This window comes from Dermacentor silvarum, chromosome 7 (assembly GCF_013339745.2).
Source record: "Dermacentor silvarum isolate Dsil-2018 chromosome 7, BIME_Dsil_1.4, whole genome shotgun sequence".
NCBI lineage: Eukaryota > Metazoa > Arthropoda > Arachnida > Ixodida > Ixodidae > Dermacentor > Dermacentor silvarum.
Genome location: NC_051160.1, coordinates 179,458,374 through 179,470,378, shown reverse-complemented (window position 1 = coordinate 179,470,378; position 12,005 = coordinate 179,458,374). Strand labels below are relative to the sequence as shown.

The 12,005-nt window shown below is 49.2% G+C and overlaps 1 protein-coding gene across 1 annotated transcript in view; it reads left to right on the top strand.

The window, feature by feature from the left end:
- Positions 1-12,005, top strand: part of LOC119459367 (trafficking protein particle complex subunit 9-like) — a gene marked incomplete at its 5' end in the record, with an annotated part of 439,675 nt that overhangs the window by 21,382 nt on the left and 406,288 nt on the right. The window contains one exon of the mRNA XM_049671685.1: positions 6,114-6,280. Coding sequence (XP_049527642.1) covers positions 6,114-6,280 — 167 coding nt within the window. The remainder of the gene's footprint in view (positions 1-6,113; positions 6,281-12,005) is intronic.

Below are 12,005 nucleotides of genomic sequence, written 5' to 3'. Positions count from 1 at the left end.
TAGGTATAAGCTAGCGACTCATGAAAATAAAAACTTATAATAATTTACAACATTCATTGGGGATGGAAACATCGCCACGTGCATGCAGAGTTCATAAATATCTCCACAACGTTCACCCCGACGGCCCAGCATTACTCCTTGTGAACCCTAAACACCTACGCTCGGCTGTTCTCCACGAACTTCACGACCTCCCCACTGCCGGTCACCTCGGTGTGTCACGTACCTACGACCGGATCCGCCGACGCTTCTTTTGGCCAGGGCTTGCTCGCTCCGTTCGAAGATACGTAGCTGCGTGTGAGAAATGCCAGCGACGCAAGACACCGTCGATGCTCCCTGCTGGGTACCTTCTACCAATTGACATTGCCGCGGAACCATTCTTTCGGGTTGGTTTAGATTTACTTGGTCCTTTTCCTCTTTCTACCTCTGGGAACAGGGGTATTCCAACCTCCCTTTGCTTTCACTCAATCCTTTCGTCCTTTTATCTATATATCGACGCCCCCCCCCCCCCCCCCCCACTTTACCACTTTTTTTGTGCGCCTGAACACCATTTTTCCTCCGCTACTTTTATTCTCCCTGTCAGACATCGATAGTTCACTGACCTCCAGCAGAGCAGACCCCCCCCCCCCCGCCGCCCCCTTGTCCAGACCCCTTGCATGAAAAGAGGAACCTGCCATGACACGTCAACCTGCTAACACACGGCGCTGCCTCAAACTCCTCCACCGACTATCAGTAGTGCATTCTATTTCTTTTCAATTCTATACCCTTGCCGCTAACACACTCTCGCTCGTTACCTCACCCACCTGCCTTACCTTCTCTCCCCTTTAGAAGAACCCTACCTATATATACTGTGCCGAGGATAGCATATGTCACCTTGAAGAAGACAAGTCCACTTGTCAAAACGTTGGCTCCTGCTCTCACCTTGTTCTCGTGTTACTCATCATCTTGAATCGCCATCTCCCGCATTCCCCTTGTTTTCCCTGGATCGGGGAAAACTAGCAATATATGAAACGATATCAATTTGCGTGTGCTTGTTGCATGCACTGAAGAGAATTTTTTCTCCACGAGATCTGCAAAGGATGGAAATATTTATCAAGCTTCTCGTAAGAACGTACAAACTATTCAGGTCTTTGAATGTAAATTGCAACTCGCTCTTTCGAAATACTTCAGGATGTGAAAAATCAGCTGCTACCGAATGCCAAATTGCCTGCTCCAAAGTGCTCCAAAATGAAATTTCTGATGCTATAATAATTACTTCAAATCAGAAGTCCACAGTAGCATCACTGCTAGCGCCATCTCTCGTAATACGCTTCCGCTTTAACGCCACGCGGTGAAGCCGGATTACAGGAGACGGGAGGCATGCAGGGAAAACAACATCAGGGGGCGCCTGAGAGTCATGCATCCCCGCACCGGAAAATACAATTTTTCGCCACCGACGTTCAGTAGATCACCAAACTGTGATATACGTTTTCCGGCCACTAAATCCTATGTAAACAAGAAAATATGCGAGGCGCATGCAATCGCAGTACATAGTTGTCTACTGCGGCAACTTCCCCGCAATACTCTTCTGCCCATCTTACATGAAAACGCAGCACACACTCGGTTTCTTATTTCGGTACTAGCAAATCTCCACCCAGGTCATCGCACGCTGCATTCACAGCTATTGCCGCCAACCTATTGCGATAAGCACCTTCACCTAGCTGTTTTACAGTATGTGGGGCGTAGTGCCATTGGTAGCGTACTGCATGTCTTCAGTTGGCAATAATCCAAATGCGTTGCCTGCTGCAGGCGGCATGATATGAGCATCTCGTTTCGCTTGTCGACTATTATTGCCGCTACCCAGAAATTATCACGCTATGCAGCACTTCTAGCCAGGCGGTGATTTTGGCTATCAAGAGTGTCATGACTTGCTTTGGCATGCCAGAGGTGCTCCAAAGTGACAGGAGGCCTCAGTTCTTGTCGCACGAGTTCACAAGCTTTGCTAAGAATCATGGGTTCAACCATGTCACTAGCAGTCCCGGGCATCCCCAGTCCAACGGCGCAGTGGAGCGTTCGGTGAAGTCCGTGAAAGATCTTTTCCGAAAGAGCGATGACTGCTTCGTGGCACTGTTGGCATATTGTGATGCACCAGGTGTCATGAGCTACAGCCCGTCTCAGCTTCTGATGGGTTGGCAGTTGCGAAGAAGTGTATCCAGAGACTAGGGCAAGCTGTCACCGGAACGACCACGACCCAGCGTCTTCTGGCAAAAAGGCAGTGTCGCCAAACGACACCAAGCTAAGGACTTTAACCATCGCCACGGTGTGTGAGAGCTTTCTGGCCTTACCCCAGGAGACAAGGTTTGGATAACGGATGCCGAGTGTCCTGCAGAAGTTCTCAGCAGGGCCCAGCGACCAATTTCATGCATCGTTCAAACACCATGAGGCATTCTTTACTGCTGGCATCTGGTGCCTTTTGGAACCGAGGAGCCCACTCTGGGTCCGAGGTCATTGTCTGCCAGTTAACCTGGCCAGGCATCTCCACCTTCAGTCCTGAACCAAGTACGACTGTCACCGTGTGAGCCAGTGACAATTTTAATAAAACACGTGGCGGGGCTAGTTGGTGATGCATTATTTCTTTCTTACAAAAGTAATATTGCGTTTTTTTTACAAGACGACGACACAGAAAGACATGACAGAATGAGCACTGATCTTGTCATGTCTTTCTGTGTGTTCGTCCTGAAAAAGTAGTGCTGGAATACCTTTGTAAGAAAGATGAAACAGTGATAAGTTACGAGCCAGATGCGAACATGAAATTACAATGCTTGGTAAGTGGATTGTTCTACCAAAGTGACTGAACCTGTAACCTAATAGATGGAACATGAAAAACAATGCTTGGTAAGTGGATTGTTCCACCAAAGTGACTGAACCTGTAACCTAATAGATGATGTGCATTCTGGGAAAGAGGGATGTAGTAGTGTGCTTTGTTCTAAACATATAGTGGCACTAACACAGGGCTAATACCATGTTAGTTACTAGATGGCGCCACCAGGCGGTCACATTTATGAGTGCAAATATTCTCGGAATAAAGTGTGCCAGGCACTTCCTTGCTGGCCCAGCTGAACGCTGCCTCATTCCTCGGATCACTACACCACCCCAGTGCTCCAACCCCTGCTGCATTTCAATCCTTGTACGCTTCTCTCCAGTGTCCCTTCCATCCCTGCGAAACATGAGTAGAATGCACAGCGCAGACTGGTGTCAGTGAGAGCTGCCGTAAGCACAGTGTTTTGGAGGGGTGGTAATGTACAAGTCTAGCAATGCAACAGGGGTGGTGGCTTTTTCAAGCGAAGCTTGTATTGCCTTTCAAGTGCGGTGGTGGTGGTGGTGGCGTCACGCTAAAACCCTATTGAAAACCTGTCGAAAACTCGCGTCTCGTTCACTTAGCATATACCAAAATTGACATGTAAGGGTACTAATATATGACTAACATGACTGATAGGTAATGACATCAATAACATCACATGCTCGTCAGTTACGTAGCGATTAACAATAATAAAATCACGTATGGTGCCTACCCGCATTGGATGCAGGTATAAGCCAGGGAAAGAAAGAAGGAAGGAAAGGAAGAAACAGAAGGAAAGAGAGAAATCACGTGTGGCGCGTTCCCACATTGGATATGTGGGTATGAGCCACGGATATGCGAGTATGAGCCAGGCACAAGAAAGAAGGAAAGAAAGAAAGAGAAGGAAAGAAAGAAAACCGGCTGCTCCCGAGTAGAGCAGGTGCGGGGAAAGCTGCGCCGGCGCTGGATTATGTGACGCACGCAACCATTCAGGGTCGTTTGGTGTGTCGCGGGGAGAGAAAGGAAAGAAAATGGGGTTGGCCTGTGCTCCGCCGGGCTTCACTTGCCTCGGATCAGTTTCGGCGTCTGGATGGGAAGGCCGCGCGTGGTGCGTTCTGCTGAGGAGCAGGCTGCATTTGAGGAACGGCGCCGGGAACTCGCTCGGGAAAGGGCTCGTCGTCGACGTGCCGATTCTAGCGTGAGGGCTTCCGAAGCCCAGGCAAAATGTCAGCGATGAGCCGTGGACCCCGAGTTGCGGGAGCGCGATGTTGAGGCCAAATATCAATAAAGAGCTGCAGATCTGAGTTTAGGGCAAAGCGGAACGCCTGCGACTGCATCGTCTTGCCGGAAGGTTTGCTTACCCCCATTTTCTTGACAAGGGAAAGGCTCGAATTTTTTTTCCTATGATTTTTCGTTTTTTTCTTTTCTTTCAGGGAAGCCACCCAGTAGCTGGATTTAATTGTTATGACGGATAATGTGACATGAAAACATTGTAAAAAGCACTTTATCCCCTTCAGGCACGCATTTTTCTTTTTCCTTTTATTATGCCCTGTTGTTAGGACACAATTTTTTTTTTGTTCTTCATTTGCTCTGCATGGTTTGCGATGGTTAATTTTGTGCAAATGGCATTTGCAAACAATGATGTGCTGCTTCTGTGTGTACTAACGTCGCGCAAACGGCAATGCGGGGGCCTGCGGCTTCGTCAAGCTGTCCATGTGGCAGCTTTTTCTGCATGCCCCTCGCGTCATGTACTGATGCGTTATGTACTGATGCAAATAAACATCATTGTCATTGTCATTAAATCTGGCAATGAGAAAAATAATTTTAGCATAATTTTTGGATCTCTATGCTTCAATAAAAGAGTCATTAAAAAACGAAAACAAAGATTTCATTTTTTCATAGTTTTTCGTGGTGTCCACATTGTGGACCAAAAAGAATGTGTACGGTACTTTCTGGTCGCTTAGCTAGGTAAGGGAGACAAAATATTTTTCCTGTGATTTTTCCTTGATTATCTAAACATTTGTTGTCTAATTTGTGTGGTAAAGATGAAAGCAATAATTCTGAGCCGACAGGCACAATAAACCGTCTCATTTTGGCTAGAGAATTTGGCTCTTCGCTGCCTATCCCTCACGGCGGCAACACTGTGCATTTGGTGTGCGCACATGCTTCGGCCAGTGATCGTACCTGTCATGTCTAATGGCAGCGGTCAGAAGTGACTGCGGTGTGGCCTTCTTGACTACTGCCTTAGAGCTGTCATTGCTTGGCCTACCGCGCTTTTTTGGAGCATTTCTGTTGCAAGTGATCAGGATGTTCTCAATGTTGGTTTGGAACGTCGTCATGTCCATGGTGGTTCTCTGTATGCATACAAGGCAGCTCACTCGCAAAGGCGGCTTTGAGGCGCCCTGTCTATAAACGTGGACACTAACTCTCGGTAGTTGCGTGCGGCACTCTTATACTTGGCACTCCAAGAAAAGATAGTATTTGGCAATCACTAACCATTGCTTTTTACAAATAAATAGCTTTTGGGTGTTTTTAATAAAGCGAATACCATGAAAACAAATAAAAACGGAGAGCTACTTACGGTTCGCACCGTGGAAGCTTGAAGTGGCCATTTTCCTGTGCTTTCTGATCATTATTTCATATGTCTTCAGAGTGATGGTACCGCTGGTCAAATAGAGCAAGGAAAGGCGCATTCGCTCATGCTTTTCAAATCGCATTTTTCAATCTATGCTTGGAACTACGCGAATACAAAGTTGGTGTCCAAGTTTGTAGACATGGCGCCTGAAGGGGTTATTTTACCAAAGAAGACTCCGCACTTTATTTTACCAAAGATGCCATGGCTCTCTGTTTTTCATGCAACCCAGTTGTCAAGTACGCTCTTTGTTTAGGGAACTCCTTGGCACACGCACACACACGCAGTCTGCGTTCCATCCAGCCGCACCGCATCCGGCTTGCTCCGCCGATTGCTTCACTCACTCAGTTTGTTGTTGAGCGCTCCCAGCACGCCTTCCATGTTCTCTCTCCTGGCCACACACGGTTGCCTACCGTCGCGTGCCTGCAACTCTACAGTTGCCTACCGTCTCGTGCCTGCGACTCTACGCCGCCTGGCGTCGGCCCGGTACCCTCACACAGTTATAATGATAGAACTTTTTTGGCAGTTGATCATTTTTATTAGTGGGTTCAATGGTAGTGAGATATTTTGAGTGTTTAAGCATTTTCCAATGCTGTGCAGGTGGGGAAATAGCACTGATTTCAATGTTGTGATGCAGACAAAGCAGATTTTGCCCTGCTGTTTCAGCTGCTGTTGCGGGAGGCCCCGAGGATAACAGGCGCAGTGGGGCATCCACGGACGAGGGTTGGGAGCAGCTGCGTGAGAGCTGCATCCACTATGCCAAGTACTCGCCCGTGGCCGCCATCCAAGCCGAGTGTGCCATCAAGGCAGCTCGATGGCTCTCGGCTCACGGGGTGAGTCATTTGCTCGGTTGGGGCTGCTAGTGTTTTTATGCATGTGCAAAATGTACTTCTTACACCAATGTTTGTCTGTTGGCATGCTATCTTAAGTGTGTGCAATGTGGCAGGTTAGACATGAATTGACAGGCCAAGTTTCACTACGAAGCAGTGGATTGAATGGCATAATTCTTAAATTACTGCAAATAATTGGCTCAACCATTGCAACTAAACCTTTGAGGGAAAATTTTTTTCGCCAGATGCGTCCTCCCTGGATCACTTTTTTTATTTTATTGCAGGCTTAAAATCTTCAGAGGGACCTGCTTCGAAAAGAATTTACCCCAGTTTTCTTAGTGTGACCATAAAGTGGCATAAAAATATTTTACATGGCTAAACATGCATTGTTTATTCGTGAATACAGATGGGCTTGCACATAAATACTTCTAATAAGAATATTTTAGGCAAATACACCTTGTGTGCACATGTGTACTTGGGGGTATATCTATCAATCAATAAATTTTTCACTTGAAAGTCAGCGCCTGTATTGTGTCTACATCTTCATTTCTGGTGTGCTGTTGCTTATTTGCCATGAGTCAAAAGCAACTCGCCCAGTTTTCCATCCTCTTCAGATACACTGGAATATAGATATGCAGTTGAACCCGGATATATCGAATCTGAAGGGGATCACAACAAAGTTCGATATATAGCTAATTCGATATATAATATAAAATTTTATACAAAAAATTTGAAGGGGATTTTACTGCTGTTCGTTATGCACAATAATTCACACAATGCACAAGTTATATGTGGGTTCAATATATCTGGGTTCGACTGTATGCTGATTCGGCACACTTGGTCAGTAGACCACCGAGGCATCGCTTTGGTGGCCCCAAAAGAGTCTGTAGCATCTACCGTACTTTCCGGTGTATAAGACGCGTTTTTTTTTTTTTTATTTTCTGAATTTTTCGTCGGTGCGTCTTATAGAATGGTGCGACTTATGTACGTTTGTTTTTCGGGAAACAATGGCGTCAAAATCGGATTCGATGTTATGGCCAAGCGAAGTGTGCTGGTTGATTTAATTGTTGCGGGTTCTGTGCGCGCTATCGAGGCGGCAGGTACGTTCTTCTCGTGATCGAGTTCCCGTGTGCCGTGCGAGAAGGATGGAGCAGCAACTCAAACGGCGGCAGGCCGACCGCGAGTTGGCCGACCCCGAATTCATCGCATCTGCAGATCACTGTCAAGATACAGCCTGCGCCGCTGCGCAAACTATGCAGTTGCTCGATAGGGAAACAGCGCAAAAAAACACAAGAAGAGAGACACACACGCTGGTGTGTGTCTCCCTTCTTGTCCTGTCGTGCTTTTTGCGCTGTTTCCCTATCGAGTATGTACCGACTAGCCCAAGCCTCTACCGTTATGCAGTTGCTACCAGAGTACAAGCCCCCCCCCCTCCCTCCCGCGCTGCTTTCCCGCTTTCCTTCCTTGCGCGCGATTCGGCTCACCGTCGGACGCTTTCACTCGCACATACAGCATATGGCGCGCGGGGACTATGTTATCGCCCTTGGACTTTATACGGAACATCGCGGCAACCACGACGGCAGAAATGCGCCTGGAGTGGAAATATATAGGCACCCATACGCTTGCGCGTGACCTGCGTTCACGGAGTGAAACGTCACTGTAACTTTTTTTAATCGCTTACCTAACGAAGAGGTACGTCTTATACACCGGTGCGACTTATATATGTTTTTTTCCTGAAAAACTGACGTTTTAAGGGGGATGCGTCTTATACAAAGGTGCGACTTATAGACTGGTAAATACGGTACTTCTTTTCGGTACGTCGGCTCGAAGGACGAAGAGGAGTTTGAAGTCGGGCATACGTGGTGTGATGTTTGCTCCCCGATCACCGTGTTTTCACCAGTGTGAATGTTAAAATATATATTGCCACGGGGATGAGAGTAGCAAAAGGGATAGGAAAATTATATTTACACAATATATACAGAGAGAGACGGCTGCAGGCAAGATTACAGAACAACAACACGAGCGCTGCCCAGATCGTCGTCTGCACCGTCTTTTTGGCACATAGAACCCCCGCCGTCGAGAGCGCCGTCTCGGCGCATAAGGAGCAGTAGGATCTTGTCCGGCAACATAAGGCTTAAGGCAGGAGACAGGCACGATATCAGTGGCGGACGCGGCAGATGAGCGACTGTCCAATGGAGTGATCTCGTACGTGACGTCTGTGACCTGGCATAGGACCTTGTAAGGCCCGGTGTATCGGGAAAGAAGCTTTGACGACAAGCCAACGTGGCGGCAAGGCGTCCAGAGGAGGACCAAAGAGCCCGGAGAGTAATTAACAACTCTGTGATGGCTATGTTAGCGGGCCTTCTGGGACAGCTGGGAGGCATAAAGACGATCCCTGGCAATCTGGCGAGCCGTTGCAGCCCGAGAAGCTGCATCGCAGTCATAGTCGGTAACAGGGTGCACAGGTGATGGTAAAAGAGTCTCAAAGGGCAATGTGGGATGGCGGCCAAACAAGAGGTAAAAGGGGGAAAAGCCAGCGGTGTCATGGCGTGACGAGTTGTAGGCGAATGTCACATAAGGCAAGGTTCTGTCCCAATCACGGTGGTCTGAGGAATACATGGAGAGCATTGTGGTCAGCGTGCGGTTGAGGCGCTCGGTAAGCCCATTGGTTTGCGGATGGTAGGCAGTGGTTAGCTTGTGACGGATGGAACACGAACTAAGAATGTTGTCAACGACTTTGGACAGAAAGGAGTGACCACGGTCGGTCAGCAGCTGTCGAGGAGCGCCGTGGTGAAGAATAACGTCGTAAAGTAGGAATTCCGCAATGTCAGTGGCACAGCTTGTCGGTAGTGCCCGCGTGATAGCGTATCGTGTCGCGTAGTCCGTAGCGACGGCAATCCACTTGTTCCCAGTCAGAGATGTTGGGAATGGCCCGATGAGATCAAGGCCGACGCGGTAGAACGGGACACCGGAAGTGACGATGGGCTGAAGAGGATCGGCTGGCGACAAGGATGGATGCTTGTGGCGCTGGCAAGACTCGCAAGAAGCAACGTATAGGCGCACAGAGTGGTGGAGGCCTGGCCAGAAGAACCGACGCCGAACGCGATCGTACATGCGAGTTGCTCCGAGATGTCCAGCGGTTGGGGCCTCATGAAGCTGTTCAAGGACAGTGGAACGGAGTGTTTCGGGAACAACCACTAGAAGCTCTGGGCCATCGGAGCTGGTGTTGCGTCTGTATAAGATGCCATCACGAAGCACGAATAATTGTAGGGACGGGGCACAGTTATGAGAGCGTAGACGGCGGATAATTGACCGCAAATTGGCATCGCTGAGCTGTTCGCTGCGTATGTCAGATAAATCGGATATTGCAAAGACACAGGCGTCCAAATTGTGCGCTGACAAGTCGGGAGGGTCCACTGGATGACGGGATAGGCAGTCCGCATCCTGATGCAGTCTGCCAGACTTGTAAGTGACGTCAAAGCTGTATTCTTGCAGTTTCAGTGCCCAGCGACCAAGTCGTCCAGTCGGATCTTTGAGGGAAGACAACCAGCAAAGCGCATGGTGGTCTGTGATGACCGAAAAGGTGCGGCCAAACAAGTATGGTCGAAACTTTCCGACAGCCCAAACTAGTGCGAGGCACTCGAGCTCAGTGTTCGAAAATTTGCACTCTGAAGAGGAAAGAAGGTGACTGGCATAGGCGATGACGCGATCGCGACCTTGCTGCTGCTGGGCGAGAACAGCGCCGATGCCATGTCCACTGGCGTCGGTGCAAAGTTCAGTGGGGGCTGACGGGTCAAAATGGGCCAAGATGGGTGGTGACGTAAGTAACGTCGTGAGCATGTGAAAGGCAGTGGCCTGTTCAGGACCCCAAGAAAATGGTGTTTCCTTCTTCAAGAGTTCCGTGAGTGGACGGGCAACGTCGGTGAAGTTCTTGACAAAACATCGAAAATAGGAGCACAAGCTGACAAAGCTCCGGACGTCTTTAGTGGAATGTTGTATAGGGAAGTCTTTGACAACAAGACTTTTTTCTGGGTCAGGTTGCACGCCTTCAGCACTCACAAGGTGGCCAAGCACAGTGATTTCGCGGCGGCCAAAACGGCATTTGGCAGAGTTCAGCTGAAGGCCTGCTCGCCTGAAAACTTCAAGAACTGCCGACAATCGGCTAAGGTGACTGTCAAATGTTGGTGAGAACACGATGACATCGTCAAGGTAACACAGGCAAGTGGACCATTTGTATCCACGGAGCAGGGAGTCCATCATCCGTTCAAATGTGGCTGGGGCATTACACAGTCCAAAGGGCATTACCTTAAACTCGTAAAGTCCATCGGGCGTAACAAATGCGGTCTTTTCACGGTCTTGATCATCGACGGAGATCTGCCAGTAGCCTGACCTCAGGTCGATAGACAGTCGAGAGCGCCATCGATCCGCGGCAAAGGGTAGACGTCCTTGCGCGTTACCTTGTTTAAGTGGCGGTAGTCGACGCAGAAGCGCCAGCTGCCATCTTTTTTCTTCACCAGGATGACCGGTGATGCCTATGGACTGCATGAAGGTTCAGTGACGTCCTTGGTGAGCATCTTGTCGAGTTCACGCTGTATCACTTATCGCTCGGCATAGGTACGTCGTCTGATTGGGCTGTCGTCCCCAGTATTGATCTTATGAGTGACCACAGATGTCTGTCCCAAAGGACGGTCATTGAAGTCAAAGATGTCGCGGTAGGACTTCAATATGCGCCGCATATCGGCTGTCTGTGCAGGAAGGAGGTCAGACGCAATCATCTTGTCAATATCACCGTCGACGAGATGGTGCGAGAAAGAGGAAGGGGCAGAGGATAAAGAAGCGTCAGTGACGAATGCAGAAACGGCACACTCATCGATAGAAGCAATGTGGCCAGAGTCATGCCGCCTGGGATGAGTTGCGTGCACCAGCTAAAGTTCAGTATGGGTAGAGACGTGTGATTAACTACATCTCTAATAAGGATCCCAGGTGAAAATTTCCAACTGGGAATGCAACTGGTTCCAGTTAAACTGGTTTATGGAACAATTGGTCCCAGTTGGTCCCCATTGCAACTGGTCCCAGTTGGTTCCCATTGCAACTGGTCCCAGTTGGTCCCCATTGCAACTGGTCCCAGTTGGTTCCCATTGCAAGTGGTCCCAGTTGGTCCCCATTGCAACTGGTCCCAGTTGGTCCCCATTGCAACTGGTCCCAGTTGGTTCCCATTGCAACTGGTCCCAGTTGGTCCCCATTGCAACTGGTCCCAGTTGGTTCCCATTGCAAGTGGTCCCAGTTGGTCCCCATTGCAACTGGTCCCAGTTGGTCCCCATTGCAACTGGTCCCAGTTGGTTCCCATTGCAACTGGTCCCAGTTGGTCCCCATTGCAACTGGTCCCAGTTGGTTCCCATTGCAAGTGGTCCCAGTTGGTCCCCATTGCAATTGGTCCCAGTTGGAGCCCATTGCAAGTGGTCCCAGTTGGTTCCCATTGCAAGTGGTCCCAGTTGGTTCCCATTGCAACTGGTCCCAGTTGGTCCCCATTGCAACTGGTCCCAGTTGGTTCCCATTGCAAGTGGTCCCAGTTGGAGCCCATTGCAAGTGGTCCCAGTTGGTCCCCATTGCAACTGGTCCCAGTTGGTTCCCATTGCAAGTGGTCCCAGTTGGTCCCCATTGCAATTGGTCCCAGTTGGAGCCCATTGCAACTGGTCCCAGTTGGTTCCCATTGCAACTGGTCCCAGTT